The 27,526-nt window shown below is 43.6% G+C and overlaps 1 protein-coding gene across 1 annotated transcript; it reads left to right on the top strand.

Annotated features, from left to right (window-relative positions):
- The first annotated feature begins 18 nt into the window (after positions 1-18).
- LOC137384357 (retinal rod rhodopsin-sensitive cGMP 3',5'-cyclic phosphodiesterase subunit gamma) lies at positions 19-16,640 on the top strand. The gene is made up of 6 exons (XM_068058281.1): positions 19-478; positions 5,166-5,399; positions 8,683-8,981; positions 12,405-12,644; positions 13,723-13,763; positions 14,908-16,640. The coding sequence occupies exons 4-6, from the start codon at positions 12,439-12,441 to the stop codon at positions 14,982-14,984; spliced, it is 324 nt and encodes a 107-aa protein (XP_067914382.1). The 5' UTR covers positions 19-478; positions 5,166-5,399; positions 8,683-8,981; positions 12,405-12,438; the 3' UTR covers positions 14,985-16,640.
- Positions 16,641-27,526: the final 10,886 nt, after the last annotated feature.

Here is a 27,526-nt window from a genome sequence, read left to right as displayed (position 1 = left end):
TTTTCTGAATGGAAGTTCCTAGTGGAAAATCAGGTGCAGCATCTTGACATCTGCTTGGGGAACAACAGAATGAGAAATGTGTTGATAAGCTGAGATACTTTTTATGTGAAACACTCAAAGGGCAATCTGATGACATAGTTTGAAGGAGAGATTCCCTTTCGGGTGGAGTTCCAGCAGGGTGGTGTTGATGTGCACTGAAAAAAAAGGCCTTGAGCAACTGTGCTTGCTGTCAACATACCACAAATCATCCTCCTCTGACTGGGCAAGTATAACGATCTGGACAGGGCTGTGCTGGGCTTGCCTGGCAATTTTTCCTGACCTACATCAACAATGTCCCACTGTTAGCTGATGGAAGGAGGAATTAACTGGGCTGAGAGAAGCTGCATCAATGTTCCTTCCATGTTCCTGAAATAGATCTTTGTGGTGCATTTCCATCCTTTGGTCTTATTGAAGACTGGAAAAAATTTGCTATCTGAATGTAAGTATATTTAAGCATTCCTTTGGTATGTTGGCATCAAGTAGTCAAATACAGCTTTGGAAAAGTAAAATAAAAAGTATAATGAAACAATAAAAAAAAAGGCCAATCATGCTCTGAAGTTGATGAACTCGATGTTGAGTCCGGAAGGCTGTAGAGTGCCTAATCGAAAGATGAGGTGCTGCTCCTTGAGCTTGCATTGATGTTCACTGGAACACTGCAGCAGGCCAAGGACAGAAATGTAGGCATGAGAGCAGGGGGAGCGTTGCAATGACAAGCGACCGGAAGCTCAGAGTCATGCTTTCAGAGTGAGCGGAGGTTTTCTTTATCATTTTATTTTATTTTATTTTTTTAACCATGTGCCTGTTTTTCATGTGCTTTTGGACAGAGCTGCTCATTACTCTGATATTAACATTCTGTCTGGACTAATGCTTTGTCTTTCACCACTACCATTAACACTCTCTTTGCCTTTGTCCCATGACATCTTTGTTACTTTATCTCTCCTGTCCTCTGTCCTATCACACACCTTCCCTTTCATTCTGTTCCCTACCAAACCACCACCACCACCCTGCCGTCCCCCCCCCCCCCACCACCACCAACCCCCCACCGCCAAAAACATGCTTAAAAACTAATTTTTTTCTAACTTTTGCCAGTTCTGATGAAAGGTCACAGACCTGAAACATTAAGTCTGCATCTCTCCCCAAAGATGCTGCCTGACCTGCTGAGTATTTTTGGCACTTTCTGTTTTTATTTCAGATTTTCAGCATCTGCAGTAATTTGCTTTTATTTTATATTAGGAAAGTTTTCATCTCTACATTACAGAGAATCATATAGAATGCACAGAAACAGGCCATTTGATCCAAAGGGTCCATGCCGGCATTTATGCTCCACTCCAGCATCCTCCCATCCTTCCTCATCTAACTCAAGCACCATAACCCTCTATTCTCTTCTCCCTCATATGCTTATCGAGCCTCCCATTAAATATATCTATACTATTAGGCTCAACTGCTCCGCATTTCATTTTCTCATCACACTCTGAGTAGAGCAGTTTCTTCTGAATTCCCTATTTGATTTCTTGGTTACGAACTCATACTGATTTTTGCTCGTTGGTTTTGCTCGTCCCCATAAGTGGAAACATGCTGTCTGTGTCCACTCTATGAAAAGCTTTCATAATTTTATTCATCTCTGTTAGGTCACCTCTCAGCCTTCTCTTTTCAAGGCTGTTCATCTTTTCCTGATAGGTATAACCTCACAGTTCTGGTATCATCCTTGTTAATCTTTTTTGCACATTCTCCAATCCTTCTTTTGATAATATGGCGACCAGAACTGTACAGGCTACTCCAAGTGTGATCTAAGCAAAGTTCGATAAAAGTTTAGAATAACGTCTCTACTTTTCAATTCTATCCCTGTAGAAATAAACCCTAGCGCTTATTTTGCTTTTATTTTGCCCTCATTGGCCTATGGCACAACTTTTAGTGATTTGTACTCCCAGATGCTTTAGCTCCTCTATTTATTCTTATTTTCTAAGTAATATGTGACCTTCCTACATACCAAAATGTAAAACCCTGCACTTACTTGTGTTGAATTTCATTTACCAATTATATACCCATTCTGCAAGTCTATTAATGTCTTCTTGCAATTTGTTTTTGCCCTCTGCAGCCTTGGCTATCTCTCCCAAATTGGTGTTGTCCGCAAATTTAGAAATTGTGAGCTGGATTTTAAGAGCCCACAGCCAATCTTGGCAGTGAGGTCAAAAATGGCAGCCCGCAAATAGCCGGGGTGGCCCGCTACCAATCCCCCCCCCAATCTAGTGGAGGGGGTGGGCTGTCTGTCCCTGGCAATGGTGTCTGCTGCCTGTGTGCAGGTGCTGGCACCATTTTTAAAGGCAAACCAGCTCTGTTGCCCAATTTAAATTTTTTAAGTCTTAGCACCCAAAATTAAATAAATAAATTTCTACCGCCCCTTTCCCACCCTCCAATAACAATTACAATAACCATCTGACCTTCCCCTCCAAACTGCACAAAGTTTAAGGTTGAACCCTTCCCACCATCCCCTGCACCCATTACATTTATTTGACCCCATTCCCTCCCTCCCACCGCACTGACAGACTTACCACCAGACTTACCTCCCCGCCAGTGTGGAGACATGTTTCCCCAGATGGGGATCTGAAGGCACTGGAGTGCCAGCCACCACGCCGATGATCGCAGCGGGCCCTCAGGATTGGAGGTAAGTGCATGTAAATTCATTAATTTTGTTCATTTGCATATTTAAATTGTGGTCCCATCACCCAGCAGCAGTTGGGGGGTGGGGGTGGGGGGGTGGGTGGGAGGAGCCACGGAGCCTCACCACCGCCGGCAGGATCGGGTCGGGCCCTCTCAGCATCGAGGTCTGAGGTGGGTCTCATCCGGAGCTATCTTCAGGCATTCCCCCCCACCCCCTCCACCCCCACCACCGATCATGACTTCAAGAGCTTGGTAAAATCCAGCCCTACATTCTTGCTTCAAAAATTCATCTAAGTTGTAAACAACAGTGCTCCCAGCACTGACCCTTGTGAGACCCCACTTCCCACCTTCTGAATAACTACCTTTTGTACACTATGTGTAATGGAATCATAAATAAATTTACAGAGAAAGAGTTTATGATGTAATGCGCAGAGAAATCATTGCTCAGGTTCCTGTATTGCAACATGCATATTTTTGAAGGCAGGTTCTGTACTTTCAAAATTCAGTGTTGAAAAACCACCACTGAAGAATAGCTACACAAACTGAGACTCACACAAAAGTTTTATTTCCCTGTCGGATATGACCTACTCTAGTTTACGTCGTAGAAAATGTACAGAATGTTATCCTTTCAGCAGCCACAATTTCCAGAAAGTTCAATCACTTGCAAGACGAATACTACTGCAAATAGCAACATTGAAATGGCAGATCTGGATATATTTCCAGTTTTATGCTGTGCTAGCTGAAATTATTCCTGCTTTTGCTATTGTTTAATGATAAAAAGGAAACACACATCTTCCATTAAACAGATGGGTGTCACATTTTCAGATCATCAGTCATTGGTCCAGTTATTTGGGTATGACTACTTTAACTAGTTCCCAAAAGATTGCAAGAAAATTGAGTAGAAGATATGACAAAAAGACTATTCAGTCTTCCAGGCAAAGTACTCCAAGGTGAGAAAAGGGTGTCCTGTGTATGGTATTTTACCATTTCCTATTCATAGACATATCATATTCACAATATGACACTGCTGCCTAGATTGTTTTCAAATACATCTCTGACAGACATTTGAAAACGGCCAGATCATTATTAGTCCAACTATTGTGTTTAGTAGGCAGGACATAACTTCTAGCAATACTGAACTCAATGCTTCTGATATGTCTTCCTTTTTGTCAACCGAGGATTCCCCCCCATTATGGTTGACACGGCCCTCAACTGTGCCCGGCCCATTTCCCGCACCTCTATCCTCACCCCTTCCCCTCCCTCCCAGAACCCCAACAGGATTCCCCTTGTCCTCACTTTCCACCCCACCAGCCTCCACATCCATAGGAACATCCTACGCCATTTCTGCCACCTCCAGCGCGATGCCACCACCAAACGCATCTTCCCCTCCCCTGTCAGCATTCCAGAGGGATCGTTCCCTCCGTGACACCCTGTTCCACTCTTCCATTACCCCCAACACAGCACCTTCCCCTGCAATCGCAGGAGGTGTAATACTTGCACTTTTACTTCCTCTCTCCTCACTATCCAAGGCCCCAAACACTCCTTTCAGGTGAAGCAGTGATTTACTCGTACTTCATTCAATTTAGTATACTATATTCGCTGCTCACAATGTGGTCTCCTCTAATATAATATAAAAACAAGAAATGCTGGAACCACTCAGCAGGTCTGGCAGCATCTGTGGAAAGAGAAGCAGAGTTAACGTTTCGGGTCAGTGACCCTTCATCGGAACTCAACAGAGTTAACGTTTCGGGTCAGTGACCCTTCATCGGAACTCAATGTGGTCTCCTCTACATTGGGGGGACCAAATGCAGACTGGGTGACCGCTTTGCGGAACACATCCGCTCAGTCCGAAAGCATGGCCCCGAGCTTCCAGTTTCTTGCCATTTCAACACAGCCCCCTGCTCTCATGCACACATATCTGTCCTGGGCTTGCTGCAGTGTTCTAGTGAACATCAAAGCAAGCTCGAGGAACAGCATCTCATTTACCAATTAGGCACGCTAAAGCCTGCCGGACTGAACATTGAGTTCAATAATATCAGAGAATGACGGGCCCCCCTTTTTATTTTCAGTTTTTTTTCTTTTTGTTTTATTTTATTTCAGTTTGTTTCAAAATTCATTTTTCTTACCATGTGCCTGCCCACTGTTTTTTTCAAATTTGTGCTTTGGGCCAGGGCTGTTCATTTTTCTATCCATTAACACCCTCTCTGTGCTAACACTTTGTCTTTCAGCACACCATTAACATACTGTTTGCCTTTGCTCCATGACCTTCTGGTCAGTTATTCTCTGTGACCCTGTCCTATCAACACCTTGCCTTTTGTTATCTCTTGCCCTACCCTGGCTTCATTTGCTTAAAACCTATAACATTACTAACCTTTTCCAGTTCTGATGAAGGGTCACTGACCCGAAACATTAACTCTGCTTCTCTTGCCACAGATGCTGATTTCCAGCATTTCTTGTTTTTATTTCAGATTTCCAGCATCTACAATACTTTACTTTTATCAACATACTTCTTAAGAGGTGAAGCTCCCTTTATTCGATTAGCTGTTCTACCCAAAAATGGCCTCATCTATTCGAGGAATGTAAGCGCAGGACACGGAACCCTTTGTATTGGGGAAGAGGAAGAAGGTTGGTAACGTCTTGCAGCCTGTTGTCATCTTTGCAACTAAGCAATAGTTTGGTGTGGAGCTCAACAGCAGTGAAATGTAAGCCTTGCTGATAATTAATTGCTATGGGTTGCTTCTGTCATTTATTTTTTCACTAAGTGCAATTGTGCAGACTTATAGGGGGTGAAATTGGTCATGGCTGGTGCACCAAAAAGGTCTCACTACAAATCAACAGCCCATTTTATAATATGCCCATGTTTTTCCCCATCATTTTGTCATAAAAACCCAGTTGGTTCACTAATGTCCTTTAGAGAACGAAAACTGCCAGCCTTACATGATGTGGTCAATATGTGAGTCCAGTCCCATATCAACCTGGTTGACTCTTAACTGCCCTTGGAATTGGCCTAACAAGGCACTCAGTAACATCAAACTCTGCTGCAGCAGTTGTAGAAGGCCCACTACACATTCTCAGGGATGGGCTGTAAATTCTGGCCTTATCGGCAATATCCACATCCCGAAAATGACAAAAAAGACACCAATTCTGCTATTGCTTGGTTAACCCATCACGAAATCAATCAATCTATGTTTCCTCCTTCACCGGGCCCACACTCAAACCTTTTAAAACATATTACTTAAAAGAAGTTTAAATAGGAATGCCACTTGGGATTAAAATCTAAACTGAAGTCTTCAGTTGGGTGTCTAATTCTTCAGTATTATGCAAATCTCTCTGATCTGGAGTTGCACTCAATCAGTTTAGTCTAAAAATTCAACTTCATCTGATGTACGTCACTTTTTATAAAATAAACTTTAGCCCAAATTTTGTCGCGGTGGGACATCTAGTGATATTTGCACATGTCCGCCCACATAGATGCGCCGTTGCTAAGCCCCCGCAATATTACATGCAGGGGCTCATTTAAATGGAGGAGGCGGAAACCCCGCCCCCGATGATGTGGAGAGGGTGGCTGCTCCCTTCCCAGCAATGGCGTCCGGCGCCACCACGCAGGCGCTGGTGCATTTTTAAAGAGCTTCAAGCCCTTCACTAGCGTTTGCATTTTTAAAGGGAACAAACATACAAAATTAAAGTTACACATGTAATAACATTTTCACTCCCTTCACTCACACCCACCCAAGGAAGAATTGATTCATTAATTTCTCATTGTCCCCCCAAAATATTTATGCAGTTTCCAAAATTCCCCCCCCCCCCACCTTTACTAACTTTAAACCTTAGCCACCATCCCCCCCACCAATCAAAAGACTATTCCCTTCTCGCTCCCTCTCCCACATCTGTGCAGACATCCAAAGGCAGGGAGCTCTGGCCGGCGGCCGGATAATCTGCGTGGGACGGCCGTCGGGATGAAGTAGGTTTATTTGCATGTTTTAAAATTAATGTTAATATTAAAATGATGGCCCTGCCGTCAAGCGGCCGGGCGGGGAGGGGGGCGCACCAAAGCCTCACTGCCGCCAGTAAAATGCGGAGGGGTGTTCTTGGCATTGGGGGTCTCCCAGAAGAATTTTCCCAGCTCCCCACCACAAACCCCGACGTGGAGGGCTGGTAAAATGCAGCCTGTAGGTTATAAGGATTTTTTTGTGTGGCAAGTTACTGAAAGTGCGAGCTGATATTGGTGCAATCAGGGAATTTTACATCTTTAAAATCTCCAAGAACAATTAAAACCTGAAGGAATAAGACTCCACACTTGGGTTAGTTTATTTTCAGTGCCAGTGAGGTTGACTGACAGTAACTAAAACTTATCATGTCATTACAAGGATACTTAGACTTGAACGGACAGGACTTAACTTTCAGTGATGAGTTTAGTTTGTATCTACTATACAAATACAAAAACTTTACACCATTCCCTGCATTTCAATAGTGAGGAAGACAGCAAGGTGTTGTTTTCACAAAGCTAACAGTAGAGAAGTGGAACTCAGATAGCAACTTTTGGACATTTGCATTCATCATGCACCTGCCCCTAAACTGAAGTTGCTGTACCATTTGCACATAAATAACGGCAAGTTCCATTAGCTTTACCCTTATTTTGAAAGCAAAATCTGGGCCCATGTTCCATATCCTCAAATGGGTCTGCAATCTGCTTTTAAGGGATGGTAGCAACATGGATACAAATTGGCTGAGTGACAAGAAACAAAGAGTAGTGGTTACTGGATGTTTTTCAGGCTGGAGGAAGGTTTGTAGTGGAGTTCCCCAGCGATCAGTGTTGGGACCCTTGCTTTTCCTGATATATATTAATGATCTAGACCTTGGTCTACAGGACACAATTTCATAGTTTGCAGATGATACAAAACTTGGAAGCATTGTGAACTGTGAGGAGGATAGTGTAGAACTTCAAAAGGACATAGACAAGTTGGTGGAATGGGAAGATAGGTGGCAGATGAAGTTCAATGCAAAGAAATGTGAAGTGATTCATTTTGGTAGGAAGAACATGGAGAGACAATATAGAATAAAGGGTACAATTCTAAAGGGGTGCAGGAGCAGAGAGATCTGGGTGTATACATGCATAAGTCATTGACGGTGGTAGGCCACGTTGAGAGAGCAGTCAGTAAAGCATACAGTGTCCTGGGCTTTATTAATAGGGGCATAGAATACAAGAGCAAGGAAGTTATGTTGATTTTGTATAAGATTGGTCTCAGCTAGAGTATTGCATCCAGTTCTTGAGGAAAGACGTGAGGTCATTGGAGAGAGTACAGAAAAGATTCACGAGAATGGTTCCAGGGATGAAGAACTTCAGTTATGAAGATGTATATGGGGAAATTAGGACTGTTTTCCATGGAGAAGAGAAGGCTGAGAGGTGATTTGATCGAGGTATTCAAAATCATGAGGAGTCTGGACAGAGTAGAAAGAGAGAAACTGTTCCTGCTTGTGAAAGGATCGAGAATGAGAGGGCACAGATTTAAAGTATTTGGTAACAGAAGCAAAAGTGACATGACGAAAAACTTTTTCACACAGCGAGTGGTTAAGGTCTGGAATGCGCTGCCTGAGAACATGGTGGAGGCAGGTTCAATTGAAGCATTTAAAAGGGAATTAGACACTTATATGAAAAGGAAGAATGTGCAGGGTTTCGGGGAGAAGGCAGAGAATGGAACTGAGGGAATTGCTCTTTCAGAGAGCCAGTGCAGACATGAGGGGCCGAATGGCCTCCTTCTGCGCTGTAACGATTCTGTGATTCTGTGAAGCTGATAAATTGGTAATTCTGAACCTTATTGGTTTCCCAGTGCTAATAGCTCTCGTTTTATAACTATTGAACTGTCCCTCTGTACATTTTTGCTATATTTTATATCTTATCAAAAGAAAAGAAAGTTGAATGAAAATGCATTTTGTTTAGAAAGCCAAAATAAAATTGCATAAAATATTCAACATTCTTTGTTTCAGAAAGAAACTGGAGACTTTGAGTTAAATTTTGTTCTGCGATACAAAACACTAAAAGGTGACATCTCAGTCGAGGCTCAGCTTATCCTCTTCATATCAGCTTTCTCTTCCATCAGTGACGTCATCAGATTAGATTGGGGACATGCGTGATGTCAAAATCCTATTCAATGGACCAATAAAAACTGGTTTCTGTGCACCAGTGAACCAGAACTACGTAGATAGAAATCCAGAAGCAACGACGAGAGCTAGTTAGGGCTCTCGCCTTTCAGTTGGCGAATGTTCCCCTTTGTCTCCACATAGTGGTAAGTACCTGGTCTTTTACATATCAGCAACAAAATACATGCCTATCAAATTAATAACATTTTTGACACAATAAAACGTCCAGTGGGAAAATGTAAGAATATTTGTACTAATTGAGTCAATTAATAATGCAAAAGTGTTAAAAACATACCTCTTCACTAATTAAAATCAATATTTGTATAGAAAAGCTCTGGAACAATTATTCACAACAGAAATATGAATTGTTTGTATGAATATCAAAATTGCACGTTCAAATGACAACTACCCATACTATTATATACTTAATAGGCTTCTATTGTAACAAATTAGGAGAAATTATTTATCTTTGAAAATGTTTCTACTTAAAGGAGGTGTAATCTTAACTGCTTTATACTTATATTGAGCAGCTCTCAGTATCAAATCTTATCAGAGTCTGTTGTGTTTGCTTAAAATGCTTTTATTGTTGGAATATTGTGAAGTTGTGTTCAGTTTTTGCTTTTCCTTGTTTGTTAATTTGCATGTTTTTATGTGAAGGTCAGAGTGCAAAATTCTTAGAATTGTTTTTGCATGAGGAAATGCCAGCAATGATTTTTTCTGTGGAGCTGCAGTATTGTAGTGGGACAGAAAACAATTACAGCAGCACATCAAACATTTGTGTCAAACTTAATCATCCAATTTGTACCTCTTTATGATTAATTATACCAAAATATAGGTTAAATCTTCACACAAATGGTTCATGATTTATATGTCATAACTGGTAAAAATGATCTAACCCCTAGATAATTAAAACACAGTTCCATTGTACAGACAAAAAGGACAAGTTAACATTTTGGGATCTGAATATAAATATTTAGTGATAATTTCCATTAAACACATGGAACAGTGGCATATAAAATCTGTTTTACATTCACAATCAGGACTAAGGGGGCAGGTTTTAAGTCAGCGTATAATTGAGAGCAACAGAATGCAGAGGTCAAAGCAAAAGAACTTAATCATCCTGAAAACAACAAAGTCTCAATTAGGTTGCTCTGGTCAGATTGTTGCTTCAGTATTCTTTCTGCTTTTACAATTCAGACCTACTAAATTGTTGTATGTTAATATTATAAAAACACCACCTCTCGCATTTTTCATCATTAATAGATTTGCAGATACTGATATGCCAGCAGAAGGAGATTCACTCAATTATGTTTTGTGATTTGTTTAGAATACTGTTATTGCTTGGCTCCTCAAATCACTAATTTAAAATATAGTATTCAATAAGTCATAGGAATAATTCACATAATCATAGGTACTTCTGAACAAGAAATTTTTCTATTCTAAACCAATGCTTTCTGCCAATAATGTGGCAGTAGATGTTGAAATGTTCCCCACTAATGGAGCACCAATTCTTGGAGAATCGGACTCTGGGAGAGCATTTTGCTCTTTAAATGGTGTAATGAGACCTTCTACATTCATTTGAGCAGGCAAGTGGGGCCTTAGGTTATCATCTCATCTAAAAGATGGCACACCTGGCACTGCTGCACTCCCTCAGTACTGCACTGAAGTGTGCTCAATTTTTGCATTTGGTATATGCTGTTCCAAAATCCTATTGAGTAAGGGACGGTTCTTATAAAGGAGATTATGATCTCAGTTGGATTACGTAAAGTATACAAAAAGAATAATGTGCTTACACCACTCATTCCTTCACCATTTGTCTGTGATTAGAAACTCTCCAATTTAGCACACTGAATTTATTGGTTGCAACTAGAATGTCACACAGATACAAAATTGATGCACAAACATAAAGGTGCCATTATTCAGAAAAGGATCTTGATACAAATTAAGCATGTATAGGAGAAGGGCTTAAATGTTTGTAAAAGTTGCATAAGCAAAATAAAGTAAAGCATAAATTTACTTCAGGATGATGAGGGCCTTTAAGAAAAGTACATCTGGCTACAGTGCCTATATTCATTTGAAATGGTCACTTGACCAGCTATGGAAGGACAGGTGGCTAAGTGTCAGGGATTTGTGTATCTAAGCCTCTTACTGATCTGTACTTCTGTATCAGCAAAAACTTAACTCAACTAATTAATGAAAATGCTATGTTAGTATGTTAGGGATGATTTGACCTTGAAACACAATTTTAGGGCTTTCTTTGGTTACTGCTGCAGTATACATAGCTTTAGTTGCAAACAACCATGCTGATCTAAATGAGAATAGTAGTCAAAAGCTTAAAAACGACATAAGTTAATCAGTTTGCTTTTTTGCGATTTATATCTACTATATCATAATTTACACAAAATCGGACAGTTTTGTTTGACTTCAATTCAAAATGACTCACTGGCAACTTTAAAAAATATTAAATATTTAATAAAGTCTTTATACCAGTAAGTAATTTATCAAAATTGTAAACAATAGTAGTTGAATTCTTATGTATAATTACCATCTCGCTCACCAAGACAAATGTAGCAAGGGAAAAAATTAAACATTCAGACAAAAAACAAAAAGGAGAATTTGGCAACTGTGAAAAATGTGTGATTGTAATTATAGATTTCATCAGAGTGACATAGCCTTCCAATCCTATAAATGATATTGATCCAGTCATCTAGTTTCAATAACTCTGAGCCTTTGATGAATGACATGGAATGAATCAGGTAAATAGTTGGTGTAGTTTAATTGTGAATGTGTTTAGAAAAGGGTGTTACATATGATTGAAATACAATTGAAGGTACATCTTTTTAAAAAAGTTTTCAGTATAATCTAAAATTCTTCACTTTTCTGCAGTAAAAAAAATTGCAGCTGAGCTTTGTGTCTGAACATGCGGCTTCTTTCCTCCCAAAATTACAGCCCTTTTGAATTATTTTATAGAACATTTTCACCAATCGTAGATTCATAGACTCAATTTACAGTACAAAAGGAGGCCATTTGGCTCATTGTGCCTATGCTGGCACTTTGAAGATCAGTTATGCGTAGTCCCAGTTAGATAGTGTGTTTTATAAATTAATTCTCAAAATATAATTGAAAATTACAAAAATCTATTATTATATTATACTTCTGGCATGTTCTATAATATTAACCTGAGTGACATGTCATTTGCAACCTATGTATTCAGTTAGGTTATTATCCCTAGAACTCACTGAAATGGACAATTTGTCTTCTGTTAGCTACTCTTTCTTTAAAAAAGCATTTGAAGGGGAAAAAAAGAGCAAAGGGTTAATTCTCTCAACCTTAAATTGTTTGCCATCTCCCTTTCTTCTTGCTACATTCCAGTTCTCAAAATCTTATTACAAGCAGAACTATTGAAAACTAATCCCATTGCACCTGTCCTTGATGCTCATACCAAGGATTAAGATTAATCTAAGCAGGGTCGCATTGATTGTTTGATAATCTAGGAGGTATGAAGCAACATCTCCACATTTACCACATTATATTAATTCGCAAGCATTTTGGTTTCTTTTGAAATACAGTACCCTAGTGAAGTGCGGCACAAAAACAATAATTATGGCAGCAAACCCCCTGGAAATTCAACCAAACTTGAAAGCACAAGAGATGGCTCTCACTCTAGAACCACCGAAACCTGTGGGAGAAATTAAGTCAGCCACAAGGGTAACTGGAGGACCAGCAACTCCTAGGAAAGGACCACCAAAGTTCAAACAAAGGCAAACAAGACAGTTTAAGAGCAAGCCGCCAAAGAAAGGAGTACAAGGGTAAGAGAAAAAAAGGAATAAATTTAACTAAAGAGGTTGTATCATCAGTAGAATCATTGTGTAAAGGCATACGGATGGAATGAAAGCTAAACTGAGTTTAGATAATGTATGATGCCTAAAAATGTGAACTGCATTGCAAAATAGTTATTTTCGCACATGAAGTAACAGCACTTGGGTCTAAAGGGATCAAAGGGTATGGGGCGAAAGCAGGAACAGGCTGAGTTGGATGATCAGCCATGATCATAATGAATGGCGGAGCAGGATTGAAGGGCCGAATGGCCTACTCCTGCTCCTATTTTCTATGTTTCTATGTTACAACATTCTCACCTGCAGAATAAATAATACTAACTGACATTTATGACTAGTGATGCCTTTTAATAAGAAAGATAGATATGCAATCATTTCTGATTGAGCACCCTTTCAACTGTTACCTTAGTTGCCACAGACCTCCTAAATTCTTGGATAGATGCTTCGACATAGGTAGTTGTGTTTCAGTGCAGAGGCCTATGCTGACATAAGATAAAGGAGCTGATAATGGCAAAATGCCTAAAACTATGTTTAAATATGCTCAGGATTCCCTCAATTGAATTTGCACATACTGATATTACTTCCTGTAGTGTGCAGCTGCACTAAAATGCAGAAGGCAACATTATGGAGTGGTAGGACACTAGTTGTAGCTTGCAGTTTCTTCGTACAAATTTCTCAATGACTCAAGGGATAAATGCATGACCTGGTGTTTACTAATGATACAATGCGGGAAGATCCCTGGTCTGATCTATAGTCTAGGCTGAGACAGTTAATCTGAGCCAAGCCAGCAGTTTAGCTAATAGTTTGCCTCAGGGCAACTGCAGTAGGGACAGGGGAAAATCAGCCAAGTTCCCACTCCTGATTACTGTCCAGTGAATTCTGCTGGAAAGTGCATGTCTGTGCACATTGGATGAGGACAGAATCAGGTTCAGCTGTTATGCTACCTACAGACCAATAGTATGCTGAAACTCCGTCTAATGATATAAAGAAGCTTTTGACTCAAAGGATGGTTTTTATGGGTTGTTAAACACTGTTTCTGCCTCTCCCACAGGTTTGGTGATGACATTCCTGGAATGGAAGGATTAGGCACAGGTATGGTGATTCTATGTTTTAAAAAGGGTACTCTTCACTATTCTAGACACATGGTGCACATTGATATTGAATAAGCAGCTATTTCACAGCATACTGCCACCACATATAATGTTATTTAAGTTAGGCTAGCAACAGACTTGTAGTGCAGTCTCACTGTACTGATAAATCACATATTAAAAATGAAAAATGGCACATTATGGAAATAGCAAAAACAGTATATTACTTGGGCGGCACAGTGGCGCAGTGGTTAGCACCGCAGCCTCACAGCTCCAGGGACCCGGGTTCAATTCTGGGTACTGCCTGTGCGGAGTTTGCAAGTTCTCCCTGTGTCTGCGTGGGTTTCCTCCGGGTGCTCCGGTTTCCTCCCACATGCCAAAGACTTGCAGGTTGATAGGTTAATTGGCCATTATAAATTGCCCCTAGTATAGGTAGGTGGTAGGGAAATATATAGGGACAGGTGGGGATGTGGTAGGAATATGGGATTAGTGTAGGATTAGTATAAATGGGTGGTTGATGGTCGGCACAGACTCGGTGGGCCGAAGGGCCTGTTTCAGTGCTGTATCTCTAAACTAAAACTAAACTTCACAAAACTGTTGTGGACATGGAGTATGTGTTAGTCAACCCCTCACTAATTCCATTTGTAATAACCCCTGATGAGTATTAATGCAGTTCATCTGAGCTGCTGTCAATATAAGGGCAAAACATGTTTGATAATTATTTCCCTGCAAACTAACTGACTGGTCTTTTGTGCTATACATTGTAAAGTAATTCCTCTGCGTAGTCACCCATTTTGACAGTTACCCAGTTGAAGCCAAACCAAATTTTTCATATTAAGCTACTAAGGCAAACAAGAAAGGTATGACAGAATTGTTTTTGTTGTTAACATTCAAAATATTTGAATTAGCCAAGGACATCACTTGCAAACTTGCATTATGGCAGCTCTGATGAACCGAAGTGCCTCACAAGAATCACACTGAATAGTGAAAGAGAAGCCCATAGCTCTGACACTTGCCATTTTATAGGTCGGAAGAGTGAACAATGGTCTACATGGGCATAAAGGCTGGGAAACGAAAGTATTAAACATGTAGATAATACCATAGTGTTTACTGCACTCTGGATTAAATTGTCCTTCTTTGTTTTACAGATATCACTGTCATCTGCCCCTGGGAGGCCTTCAATCATCTGGAACTACACGAACTGGCACAATATGGTATCATCTGAAAGCAGCAACAGTCCCAGAATTCTGTGTGCATTTTTACTGTACTCCTCGGAAGAGTTTTCAGAATCTCCCTGTCCTTCCCCCTCAATTTCACCAGTGGCTTCAAAGGCAGAAATGAGGCCAGGCCTCAAGGTTGCAGACACAATTGCAGAGAAAAGCATAATAGTAAAAAGAAATTCTCCTTTTCAAACTCGTGTTTCCTTTGCAACCATACTCTACATAAAACATGAAGACATTTTACTTAAATGCACGAGTCAGAATTCTTGTCTCTTGTTATCACCAAAGCTGAGCACTTTTCCACTGACCTTCTTTGATACAGTTTCCAAAAATGTTAGCTATAAACTGTTTGTATCTCCGGGGCATATTGCACATGTACTATTATGCTTTTTCAAAATACATCTCTGTCGAAACATTATGATGGCACATATGCAAATCCATTCTGATCATTGTGATTCTTAAAGCACCAAACTTTGTAGGAGAACTATGTATGTATGTGATTCTGTGAATGTGCAAGGTGGAACTGAAATATCCCCCAAATTCCTCACATGTGCCTCCTTCTGAACAGGAGACTCACCCAGTGAAACACTGCAATACTGCCAGTATCCATCGAGTTAAAGTACATTTTCTCTCTAACTTTCTGACATGTTCCAGTTTTTCGTAGTTAAGCAATTGACTTTTCTTTCTCCCCTAAACTGAATTACTCAGGGACTCTTGGAAATTTTAGGTTGCTAAGAGCTGTTTGGAATAAGAGCTTGCTGGTAATTTGTGTGTTGTGTGGGTGAATGATTTTATTGTTAAGTGATTACCACTTATCCAAGTTACCCACATACTTTCACTAACGTTCTTAATTTATTCATTTGCGTTTTTTGTTTCTTTCCTTTGTTACTCATTAACCTTTTTCATTTTAACCCCATTGATTGTAATTCAAATGATACCTCTTTTGTATCTTTTTTATATCTTGTCTCACATCTTTCTCTTTTTATGTGTTTGTCCCTTGCGGAATTCAAAATCCTCTTTTATCACCTCTATAATACATCACTTAAATTTTCTCCTGATCTCATTTTGATAATTGTTGTTCTTTTCTGAATTACAACTTCAGGAATTTATCTTTGTTGTGTAGATTTATTGTTGTTGTGCAAACTTTTTTTTAAAGTACTGTAACTATGCAAAGTGAATGCTCCAATTTGCACTATGTTTTCAAAGCTTTTATGTTTGATGTTTCTTCTGTCCTGTAATATGCTAATATCCTTTTTCTCTTTATAAATTCCTGTTATATTTTCCATTTCTAAATGTCACTCTGCTTCGCCTATAATTTCAGACGATTTGTTCAGTTCTCTTGGAATACTGGATACACATCAAATCCATTAACCTTTCCTTTGCAACTTTACCCTCACTTTTTTAGTTCATCATTTTGAAAATGCTAAAATCAATATATCAAGTCTTCGTTTCCCTTGCTGTGTTTTCTTTTTTTCTGTTTTGGGGTTTTCTATTCATAAAGCACTCTAAGGTAAAACCAATAGAAGGAGGCATGTTTAGGGAAAATCTACAATGCAGTGTGGGGAACATTAACAAAGACCTTGATGGTTTGTAGCATGTCTAAACCAAACCTTTGTCATTTGGAGATTAGGTTGTTCTCTCTACAATATATATCTAATAAAGCTTGAAAAAAAAAAGGAATAAATGGGCAACCTGTTTTTTTTTCTTGGTTTTGTTTTAAAACCTCAAGTTCAGCTCCATATTTCTCACACCCTTGTGTTATCCCAGCCAAAAATCAGTATAGTCTAATCCGAGGACTAGAGCCATCAGCACCCCCCACCCCGCCCCCACCCCCACCCCACATTCCCGTTTAGTTAAGCCGCAATGCAATAACCTTGAATAAGAGGGCAAAGTGAAACAAAGGTTTCCTGTTTCCTCTACCAAACAGTACCATTTTGCTAAGGTTCAAAAGGCCATTTGGTCCAAGTTACTGGATGGGGACATTGAAGATCAGTAGATAGATAGGAATGAGGAAGGCCAATCAGCCCATCCAGAAAGAGCCACTATCATCCCCAGCCAGTTCCGAGGGTCTTTGCCTCCACTACCTTACCCAGAAGTCCATTCCATGGGTTGTTAACTATAAAAAAGGACTATCTAATGTCATTATTGAGTTTGCTTTTCACTGGTTTGGACCTGCTCACTTTTTGTTATGGCAAAGAAAAGGATGGACTGTGGGCAGAATTTTAACGTTTAGACCCGCTCGTAGCAAGAGAGGTCGGCAGCGGGCCGGGAAAACGAAAGTGACTGGAACAGGCTTGGTCATGGCTTTTTAACTCAGCCACAGCATTAGCATCCCACTTCCGGGTTGCCTGACCAATTGGAGCGGGCGGACGTAATGACAACCACACTGACAGTTAAAGGGACCCCAGCAGATGCCAGAATGCATCCATTAGAGAAGTATCAGAAAAGAGAGAGCAAGCACTATGATGAAGGCTCAAAGTGGGAAGGCTGCCCCTCCCTCCCCCCAACCCTGCTGGTTCTCTGAAGCATCCCCAGAGGTCATGCTGCGGGCTGTAAGGGCCCACAGGGAAACACAGTTCCCAGCAGACAGGAGGAGGAGGAAGCCTCTGAAACAAAGCAGGCATGGCTGGAAATGGCTGAAGAGTTGAACTGCAGGAGTGTGGTCCCTCACTCATAGACACAGTGCTAAAAGAGCTCATCAAGGCAGGAAATGTGAGTGGCATCCCAGATTGATGTGGCAACTCCACACTCTGAATTCTCCAGCATTCTCCTGAACAGTACACCTCAGACCAACACACCCTGCAGGTACACCCATCCCTTTCTCTTGAGGCACCTCCTCACATCCCCGTCTGAATACTGACACTCACCTTCACCTTATTGCCATCTCACAACCATCCCACACAGTCACCCTCCATAAATGTTGTCCTTCCATCCTCCCAAAACATTCAATTTCTCATTCCCTGCTTTCACTCCTTGCAGGAGAAAAGAGCACAGAGCTCCAGGGAGAAGCAGAGAACTGGGAGTGGCCCTCCAGTCATAGCCATCCTAACACCGCTGTGGAGGAGGCAATGGAGATCAGCTGAGCAGCAAAGTGCATGACCATTGGTGATGGGGAGATGGGCTTATCCCAGATACATGGTGACAGAATTAGATATCACAGCCACTCGGCACACAACAATCACTCATGTTGATGTCACTGTAACTGCAATATAATCATCGACACAATGACAACTTTGAGCTGTTTCCCTTTATCTGTTCTAAATTATGTCTTTCATTTCCACCAGATTCTTCAAGTGTGACGCAGGAGATAGTGCAGGAGGAGGCTGAGGAGTACTCCCAGGAGGTCACATACCATCACACGACTCATGCACACCCTCCACCAGCTCAGAAACACACACCTCACTGCGGACTCCAAGGCAGATAGTTGGTTTGTCATGTGGTGAGCCACACATCACAAGTGAGTAAGACTAGGTGTTGCAGACAGGGGCAGTAGTGGAGAGTCCCTGTCGGAGGGCGCAGACCGTCCAAACTCTGCTCAGCTGGACGTAGATGATGAGCTTCAGCTGCCATCGGCAAGAGAGCTATTCTGGAGCAGCAGTGGAAATTGTGAGGTTCTGTCTGCATTTCCAGAGGTGCTGAGCACCATTGCAGAGAGATTGGAGGAGTCTGTCTCTAGCAGGAGTGCCACAATGTCTAAGGCCTTTGCTGTGATATCCACCTCCGTGAAAAGCGTGGCCACCTGCCTGAAGCATCAGAAGTGGCAGGGAACTGAGTGCATGGTGTCCCTCACCAATGGCCTGCACACTCAGTGTGCCAGGTTAATTAGGACAGAGAAAAGCCTTGCTTTGGCCATTCAGCGCCTCACTGAAGTGCAGCAAAGTCTTGGCTGGCATAGAAGTGGCATAGTGAGCCGTGAGAGGGAAGATAAAGGGCATATGGAAGTGCGGGCTCTGCTCAATGAGCTCCCACTCCTCCCCTCTTGCCCCATCCCTTTCAGTCAGAGCCCCACATGCTACCTTGTGCTCCAGTGCCCAAGTCTTCCCCAGGTAGGTGCAGGTGGGGCAGTCTTTGATGCGGTCCTCATGGGCCCCCAAACCCAGAGGATGTCAGCCATGAGCATCTCTGGAGTCAGAGCAGAGAAATGAGCGGCCTTCCTCTTGGTCTGCTGAAGCCACAGGGATAGCACCACATAGGAAAAGAAAGACAGAGACTTTATAGTCTCACAAAGGGAATCTCTTGGGTGTTTACAAGTATGTCACAGTGTCAATTTTATTATAAATATTAAAGAATCATAAACATTATTTCAAGTTTCCATTGTCCAGTCATCTTCATTGTTGCCATTCACCTACCAAATGGCCATCAGTCTTGAGGAGAATGCTATAGCCAGAGTAGAAGGTGAGCAATGGGTGTCAATGAGATGGAAGGATTATTGACAGTGGGAATGCTTTGTGTTGGGTTGGGATTGCAGGAGAGCAGTGGTTTCAGTATTGATGTGCCATATGGCGGCACATATCAGCACCTCTGGCAGCTAAGTGAGCAGCTGAAGGCCCGCTGATGATATCAGGCTTCTTCTGCTCCTGCTACTCCTCCTCTTCCTCCTGCTCCGAGGAAGCAGAATGGTCATCATCACCCTTCATGGAAAGAGAAGCAGAGTTAACGTTTCGGGTCAGTGACCCTTCATCGGAATTGAGTTCCGATGAAGGGTCACTGACCCGAAACGTTAACTCTGCTTCTCTTTCCACAGATGCTGCCAGACCTGCTGAGTGGTTCCAGCATTTCTTGTTTTTATTGCAGATTTCCAGCATCCGCAGTATTTTGCTTTTATCATCATCCTTCTCCTGCTACTCCAGTCCTCTCTGCAGTGCAATGTTGTCCAAGGCACAGCAGACCACTGCCATTTGGTGGTGCCTCTACCTTGCTGTTGCATACTGAAGGACATCCCCAGATCTGTCCAGGCACCTGAATTGCATCTTCCGCAAGCCGATGGCTTGGTCTATGACTGCTCTTGTGCTCATGTGGTACTGGTTGTACCTTTCCTGTGCGTCAGTTGTAGAGTTTCTCACAGGTCTCATCAGTCACATCCTTAGAGGGAGCTCTTGTCGCCAAGGAACTATCCGCCTACTCTTTGGAGATGCAAAGATTTGTGGGATATGTGACTAGTGCAGAATGAAGGCATCATGGCAGCTTCCAGGATATCTTGCATAGACAAGCATACTTTCCGGTTACATACCAGCAGAACATCGGTGGAGTGATGCCCCTTTTGATTGACAAATACTCTTGAATGATCTGAGAGCACCTAGATTGCCACGCAGGTGCGATTTGTGACTCTCTGGACTTGTAGGAATCCAGCCATTGCAGCAAATGCAAAAGCCATCTCATTCTGATTGACCTCATCGGTAGCAAAGGGGGCATAAGTGACAGCCCTGGCAAACATGGCATCGGTCACCTGGGAGATGCACATGTGGGCAGCAGATTGTGAAATCCTGCAAATGTCACCAGCAGATCCCAAGAAGGAGCTGGAGGTAAAGAAATTCAGGGCTATGGTGACCTTGACAACTGGTGCCCATCTGGCCCTGTTGGAAGAAGGTCTTGTTCCAGGAGGCTTCAGATTCAGCAATGGCCTACTGAGAAAGTATGAGATTCTTGATGCAGTGTTGCTCTGTAGACCCTGTGTTAGGGTTATCACCTCCCTGGAGCTGGATCTCTGCATTCATCCCCTCTGTCCAGTGGAGCTGAGAAGAAGGCAGCTGCTGCTGCTGTTGGTGTTGCTGGTGCTGTTCCTCTTGTTCCTCATCAGAGATCTAAGGTACAGCAGTATAAGCTGCTCCCATGCTACAGTGAGGGCTGCCAGCAGGGAAGTGCAGATCAAAGTCCAAGATAGCAGAAATTACCTCCTAAGTCTTGGAAATCATCTCCAAAGCAGTTAGAGCACACTCTCAGAACAAGTCCTTTGAGCAAAAGCCTTTCACTTAGGCAAGGCAGCAGATGTGCTGTTTCATTACTTAAAGGCCTGTCAATTCCACAGAGCCATCAATCACTGCTGTGTTCTTGCATTGTTTACTCTGGTGAGTACGCTGGCAGAATGCAAGGCTACATATTTATTTAATTACCACTATACATATTATAATTGCGGACGCACGAACCCCATGGGGGTCTCCAGCACACCTCCAAATGTATACCGGGTAAGTGAGCTGGATCATGTCAGGTTTCCGATATGGCGGCATTTTTGTTGTTGTTTTAATCCCCTGAATGCACTGACACCGTCCCTTCCCCCCTTTGCAGGTTAAAACTCCCCACTATGAGTGGAATTCTATAATAGTGCTCCTGTCAAGATTTACTAAACTACAGGTTTATATATCTTGACAGACTTAGGGCCGAATTTTCCCAGCCCATTGGAAGCAGGGTGAGAGGCAATATTGGGTGGAAAGACATTGGGATGGAAGCCTGACGTCTTTACACCAGGTCCGGATATTGCGAGGGGTGGCCAGCATAGCGGGAGGACTTTGTCCTTCCACAAGGTGGGCAGGTAATTAAGCTTGCTGAAAAGGCAATTAATTTAGATTTTCTGAGGGATTTATGATTTTTCCAGTCCTGCATGTAAACCACAGGTCTTCAGAGCCTTGCCAGGTGAACAAGGTGAGCAAGCGGGAGGTCAGTTCTGGCTGCAAACAGCAATCACCATGAACACTGTCAAGCCTTGATGGTAGGATGGGGAGGAGGTGGGACAGTGCAGGCATTGGCATAGACAGTGGGGTGCAGGTACCAGAGCTGTGAGTGGCAGACTAGCAGAGTGTCATTTTGACGCTGGCACTTGTGCGGTTGGAAGAAGTGGTGGAAGGAGGTCCTGTTCACTGACTGAATCCACAGACCACGGGCCTCATACACTAAGGTTTCAGCTCCTCCAGTGAGTAGGAGCAGCAGAGAGGGAGCAAGTTGCAGCAACGGGCAGCAGCAACCAGAGGGGCAGCCGCGCACCAGCCTTGGGATAGGGAGGGGAAACGGAGGAGAAGGACGGAGAGGTGCACACAACCAGCCTCCTGCATGGAGAAGAAGCTACCCACCAGAGAGGGTCTACAGAACTTGGCTTAGCTATATTCAGATGTCAGAGCAACTGTGTCGCTGAAGATTGCGCCTCTCCAGGGAAGATGAGCTGAGCCCCATGGGAAGTGGTGGCCACCGAATACCAGTGGCGCTGACGGTCACTGTGGCACTGAACTTCTACACCTCAGGATCATTCCAGGGATCCCTGGAGATATGTATGGGATCTCCCAGTCTGCAGTTCATTGCAGCATCAAGATGGTCACCAGTGCCATGTTCAAGAGAGCCGGCCAATATGTGCACTTTCTTACAGACAGCCGGGCTGAAAGGACTGTAGGGTTCGGGGTTATTGCAGGATTCCTTCAAGTGCAGGGTGCCATCGACTACACACATGTGGCCACCAAAGCTCCCACCGACCAGCCTGTGGCCTTCATCAAAGGGAAGGGTTTCCACTCACTCAATGTAAAACTGGTTTGTGACCACCGCAAACCCTTCCTGCAGGTGTGTGCATGGCTCCTGGGAAGCAGCCACGGTGCTTACGTGCTAAGACACTCCCAGGTGAGTTTTTCAGACTCTCCACATGCCTTCAAGGATGGATACCTGGAGACAAGGGCTACACGTTGAAGACCTGACGACTGCTGCCTTTGAGGAAACCTAGCACTGATGCAGAGGAGAGATACAACACCTACCATGGCACAACTCAAGTGTCATTCGTGCAGGCCATAGGGCTTCTGAAGATGCGGTTCCAATGCCTAGATAGACCTGGTGGAGTCTGACAGTATGCTCCAGCAAAGGTCTCCCGTACTGCTCTGGTGTGCTGTGCCCTGCACAACCTGGAAGGGAGAGCAATTGAACAATGAGGATATCATGGAGCTCGTGCCTCCTCCGACAATGAGGAGGTGGAGGAAGATGATGACCAGGCGCAGGATGCTGCTGAGCCCCAGGGACCACAGGCAAGGCGCCATGCTACACATGCAAGGGATGCTTGGCATGCATTCATACAGGAGCTGTTCACATGATCCTTACTGACAGATCCATGCATATCCAATAAAGCTTCAGCTCTCTGAAGCCCTGATGCCACCTCATTCTTTGACCTTACCATTTACCTGGTCCCAGTTAGAATGGGTGCTGTGTCATGTGCTGCCACCCGTTAAATACCTTGATGCAGCCAGGGTGCTCCTGAAGTCTAAATGCTTGCTGCACCCTGGCTTGGATTGACCTTGGCCATTGTCGACTCGCTGCCTTCAGCCTGGAGGACCCCAGCACAGTGAGGACTCCTGCACAAATGCAGGAGTTTCCTTTATCATCGCAGCTGATTGAGCTGTTGGTGTCACTGATGGAGGGGCTGAGGAGCTGCCGTCCACACCAGGACTATCCTGAGAGCAGCCCACAGATGCTTCAAGCGGCTGCTTCTCCTCCCTTTCGAGGCACACCTGTACCTCCCTACTCACTGAGGACCTGGCGGTGATTCTGACCGCCCTGACCCCTGCCTCACCTCGCCAAGCCATTGCTGTACAAGGCTGACGATGGCATTCAGGCCTGCATGCATCTCCAGCATCCACTGAGTGGTCTGCTGGATATGGCTCTCCATAAGGGTTGCCAATCTCTCCATGGAAGAAGCCATGTGCACAAACGCCAGAGACATGGTGGCACTCATGGCCTGAATGGACTCCTCCATCATCTGCGCATGGGTCCACATAGCCTCCAGAAATCAGCCAGATGCGCTCTCTCCACCTGCTGCAGGTCCAGCATCTGCCGCCTTGCTGGCAACTCCAGAAACATGTCATCAGCCTGAAGCTCAGCGTCGCAAGGCTCTCCAACAGTCCTCTGAGTGTCAGTGGCCTCGACTGTTACAGCCTCTGTCAGCTGCTTGGGCGCTTCTGTGCTGTGCTCACTAGATTGTGACACCAGATGTAATTGCAAATGCATACCCACCAACATGAAAGTACCTGCACTGGTGGAAGGTGCGGGGAAATGATGTAACAGTGCATCCCCTGAGGCTCACTCCCCCTCAGAGGAGGATGAAGCTCTCCCCCCAGTCTTTGTAGTTATCTGCTCTTGTCTTTGACCTGCGTGAGAGAGAATAATTAAGGATGATGAGCATTCCACCATGTTCTTCAGTCCTCTCCTAGTGTGGAACTCCATGTGATTGGTGGTGGACACATGAGCACTGTGCCTTGTGTTCATCAGAGGCTTTCTGCTGCCCATGAATTAGGTCACTCACACTCTCGTCTCTTCACTTCCGTCTCTCCCTCTGTGATAGAACAGCTCCCATGCTGTCCTTCAAGATCCAGCACCACCTCCTCACTGGGATTCAGGATTAATAGGTACGGAACACCGCCACCGGTCTTCACCCTTTCACGAGTGTTGTGAGCTGTCTTTTCCTATTGGCACACAGACGTCCATTGTTAGCGGCCTGACGAAGACACACACAATGTCCATGCTACTGGCCACCTGACTGTCCACGATGGTCACACATGCATATCTTCTGCATGTGGTCACTCAGAGGTGGTAGTGCAGGAGTCACCTGAGGTGGAACTGGGCCATTAACTGATACGCTGCCATTTCTGCTACAGCCAATGCTGCTGCCTGGCCCCCTTGCCAGATGCTGGGTTGGCATCCCTTCTCTAATTAGCTTACTCTCCTGCTATGCCACATGTAAGCCCCTAAGTCAAGCACATTGTGCTGTACCTACCTTGGCAGATATCATGAGGTCTTTCACCCTCTTGCGGCACCGCACCCAGGTTCTAGGGACGACCCCATGGCTGCTGACCGCCTCTGCAATCTCCATCCAGGCTGGCTTGGTCTGTTGGGCAGGTCTCCTCCTCCCGTCCTGGGGGAAGAGGACCTCCCGCCTTGCCTGAGCAGCCTGCAGGAGAACCTCCAGGGAGGCATCGCTAAACTGTGGGTCCACCCCTGGATCTTGCCGGCCTGCTTTCTGCTGCTTCTTTGCTGCTGCAACAATTCTAAACAGTGCTGCCCTTTAAAGATGGTGCCAGCACGCCCAGCGGTGTGACCTCACACTGCCTCTGCCACCCTACTGAATGCCTCCTCCGCCTGCTGACAGTTAATTGGCTGGCCACCACATAATCACGGTTTGCAGCCTGCTCCCCGCTCAAACGGCAGCACTGCCCACTTCCAGTCTAGGCAGCAGGATCGTGGGCGGCACCAAAAACTTCAGCCCTTAATATAAAGATATTAGCTAAAAATTCTGGCCTAACAAAACAAGCATGGGTGCCACCAGAGCAGGTAAGCCTATATTCAAATCTTCAGCAACTCTGAATGAATGGAGCAAGCTACTATCCAACACAGTAGAAAGGTTAACACATTGTATAAACAGTAATTACATATACTTTAAAAAATGTGACCTGTGTCCGTAAAGGTCAGGAAACTGTTGAATCACAACAATATGTTTAGTCTAGAGAGAGTCAGGCGGAAAAGGAATTCAAAACATAGTAAGGAAGAGGAAGCACAAATCAAACAGGGTAATCAGATACAAAGGTCAAGGGTTTGTAAAGGAATGTGCCAAAGGAAGGATGCTTCTTATCCCAGAGGAGCCAAGGCTTCCTATGAGGATTAGTGGTGAACAGTTGTTTTTCAGACTGAAGGGAAGTATGCAGTGGTTTCCCTATGGGGTCAGGGTTGGGACCACAGCTCTTTTGATATATATTAATGACTGTGACTTGGGCGTACATAGAGTCATAGAATCAGAGAAATTTGTGGCACAGAAGGAGGCCATTCTGCCCATTGTGTCCATGCCCGCTGTAAAAGAGTTATTCAATCGAACCCCACTTTGCAGCTTTTGGTCCATAGCCATGTAGGTTACAGCACTTCAAATATCCAAGCATTTTTTAAATGCGATGAGAGTTTCTGCCTCCACCACCCTTTCAGGTAGTGAGTTCCGGACCCCACCCTCTAAACCTTCTACCAATTACTTTAAATCTATGCTTCTTGGGTATTAACCTCTGTGCTAAGGGAAATAGGTCTTACCCATACACTCTATCTAGGCCCCCTCATAATTTTACATACCTCAATTAAATCTTCCCTCAGCCTCCTCTGTTCCAAAATAAACAACCTCAATCTATCCAATCTCTCCTCATAGCTACAATCTTCCAGTCCTGGCAACATGGTTATAAATCTCCTCTGTACCCTTGCTAGTGCGATCACATCCTTCCTGTAATATGGTGACCAAAACTGAAAGTAGTATTCTAGCTATGGCCTAACTAGTGTTTATATACAGTTCTACTATATACAGTTCCCTGTTTTATGTTCTATGTCTCAGCTAATAAAGGAAAGTATCACATATATTTCCTTAACCACCTTAAATTCCTTACCCGCTACACAATTCTCAATTTCCTACCGTTTACTGTATATGCCCTTGCCTTTTTAGCCCACTGCAAATGCATTACCTCCATTTCTTTGGATTGAATTCCAGTTCCTCTTTTCTGCCCATCTGACGAGATCATAGATATCTTTCTGTCATCTACAGCTTTTTTCCTCACTATCAACCACAGAGCCAATTTTTGTATCATCTGTAAACTTTTTAATCATGCCCGCTACGTTTAATTCTATATAAATGATATATACCACAAAAGCAAGGGACCTAGTATTGAACCTTGCAGAACATCATTGGAAACAGTTTTCCAGTCACAAAAAAACACCTGTCGACCATTACATTTGCTTCCTGCCACCGAGCCAATTTTGGATTCAACTTGCCACTTGCACTTGGATTCTTTTACTTTTCTAACCAATCTGCCATGTGGGACCTTGTCAAAAGCCTTGCTATAATCCATGTAGACTACATCAAATGCAGCACCCTCATTGACCCTCCTTGTCACCTCCTCAAACAATTAAATCAAGTTAATCAGACGTGGCCTTCCCTTAACAAATCTATGCTGACTGTCCTTGATTAATCCGTGCCTTTCTAAATAACAGGTTGTACTGTCAAAGAACAACAAAGAACAGTACAGCACAGGAACAGGCCATTCGGCCCTCCAAGCCTGCGCCGATCTTGATGCCTGTCTAAACTAACACCTTCTGCACTTCCGGGGACCATATCCCTCTATTCCTATCCTATTCATGTATTTGTCAAGATGCCTCTTAAACGTCGCTATTGTACCTGCTTCCACCACCTCCCCCGGCAGCAAGTTCCAGGCACTCACCACCCTCTATGTAAAGAACTTGCCTCATACATCCCCTCTAAACTTTGCCCCTCGCACCTTAAACCTATGTCCCCTAGTAACTGACTCTTCCACTCTGGGAAAAAGCTTCTGACTATCCACTCTGTCCATGCCGCTCATAACTTTGTAAACCTCTATCATGTCGCCCCTCCACCTCCGTCGTTCCAGTGAAAACAATCCAAGTTTATCCAACCTCTCCTCATAGCTAATGCCCTCAAGACCAGGCAACATCCTGGTAAACCTCTTCTGTACCCGCACCAAAGCCTCCACGTCCTTCTGGTAGTGTGGTGACCAGAACTGCACGCAATATTCTAAGTGTGGCCTAACTA

This window comes from Heterodontus francisci, chromosome 26, assembly GCF_036365525.1.
Source record: "Heterodontus francisci isolate sHetFra1 chromosome 26, sHetFra1.hap1, whole genome shotgun sequence".
Classification (NCBI taxonomy): domain Eukaryota; kingdom Metazoa; phylum Chordata; class Chondrichthyes; order Heterodontiformes; family Heterodontidae; genus Heterodontus; species Heterodontus francisci.
This window is presented reverse-complemented; position numbering and strand designations above follow the sequence as displayed.